The sequence below is a fragment of the Etheostoma spectabile genome, unplaced genomic scaffold (genome assembly GCF_008692095.1).
Source record: "Etheostoma spectabile isolate EspeVRDwgs_2016 unplaced genomic scaffold, UIUC_Espe_1.0 scaffold310, whole genome shotgun sequence".
NCBI classification, from domain to species: domain Eukaryota; kingdom Metazoa; phylum Chordata; class Actinopteri; order Perciformes; family Percidae; genus Etheostoma; species Etheostoma spectabile.
Window position 1 is genome coordinate 192,618 of NW_022605582.1, and position 982 is coordinate 193,599.

The following is a 982-nucleotide window of genomic DNA, read 5'->3' on the forward strand; positions in this document are numbered from 1 at the left end:
CTGCCTTCCCTGGCCACAAAGGCATGCCTATCGGGAACGGTGTCGCTGTCAGGGCGGAGGCAGAGAAATGGTCCCTTCATCTGGAGTTTATCCACTTTGCTCTGCCCCATCCCCCCCCCTCCCCCATTTCTCTCCTTTATGGGAGACAGAGTGCAAGCAGCGGGTGGATTTAGAAAGTGTGTTGTAGATCAGGGCTCTTTTATCTCTGCACAGCACATCTTCATATTGATAATTATTTCAGCAAGCTCCATACCCAAAGCATTATGTATTAATGATTTTTTTTTTTAGCTTTGAATGCATCCAAGATGAGTCTAAAATAATATTCTCTCAGCCTTTTGCTGTTTTCGTGATTGTTCTCTTGTTGGAAAGTTTCTGTCAAGTTTTGACTGTGTGATTTATTCTGATACTGCGCTTTAAAAAAAAACAGAAAAAAAAAAACTGTTTTTTGAGTCTTTTTCGTTCTTTTTGCTGTTGTTCTCCGAACAGAAAGAGCTGGTTAGTAACGCTGACTGCCCGCGGATGTGTGCCTACAAACTGGTCACAGTCAAGTTCAAGTGGTGGGGCCTGCAGACCAAAGTGGAGAGCTTCATCCATGAGGTTAGAGTCACACGTTCAACTTCACACAGTCTGTTATCTCGGAGTTGCATTCAGGCTCTGAGAGATCCAGTTGGCAGAAGAAATCCTTCGGCTCCTTGACTGTCTGATTATTTGCTTTTATTGTTATTTGACTTCACGTGCAAATGTTAATGTCACGATGTAAAAAGAGTTCAATCGCATGTAATTTAAGACAGTTTAGGTACATTTTTCTTTTTTCTTTTTTAATTTAGGTTTTTATCAGGGAGGGTATACATAGTTCTAGATTCAAAAAACAATTAAAGGTGCTCCCAGCGATGTCACACGCTCTTTAGGCTACAACATTTTTTGTGAACACACTGTAAAAAACATCTCACTATCTGCTAGCTGCCTGTCCCCTGAACACACT

General features: G+C 41.4%; 1 protein-coding gene across 3 annotated transcripts in view; it reads left to right on the top strand.

Annotated features, from left to right (window-relative positions):
- The window catches only part of LOC116686068 (phosphatidylinositol transfer protein beta isoform), a gene marked incomplete at its 3' end in the record, with an annotated part of 61,913 nt that overhangs the window by 49,848 nt on the left and 11,083 nt on the right, over nucleotides 1-982 (top strand). For 2 of the 3 annotated variants that reach the window (XM_032511002.1, XM_032511001.1), the window contains 1 exon segment: nucleotides 487-597. In XM_032511002.1, the coding sequence (XP_032366893.1) occupies nucleotides 487-597 (111 nt within the window). 3 annotated transcript variants of the gene reach the window in all.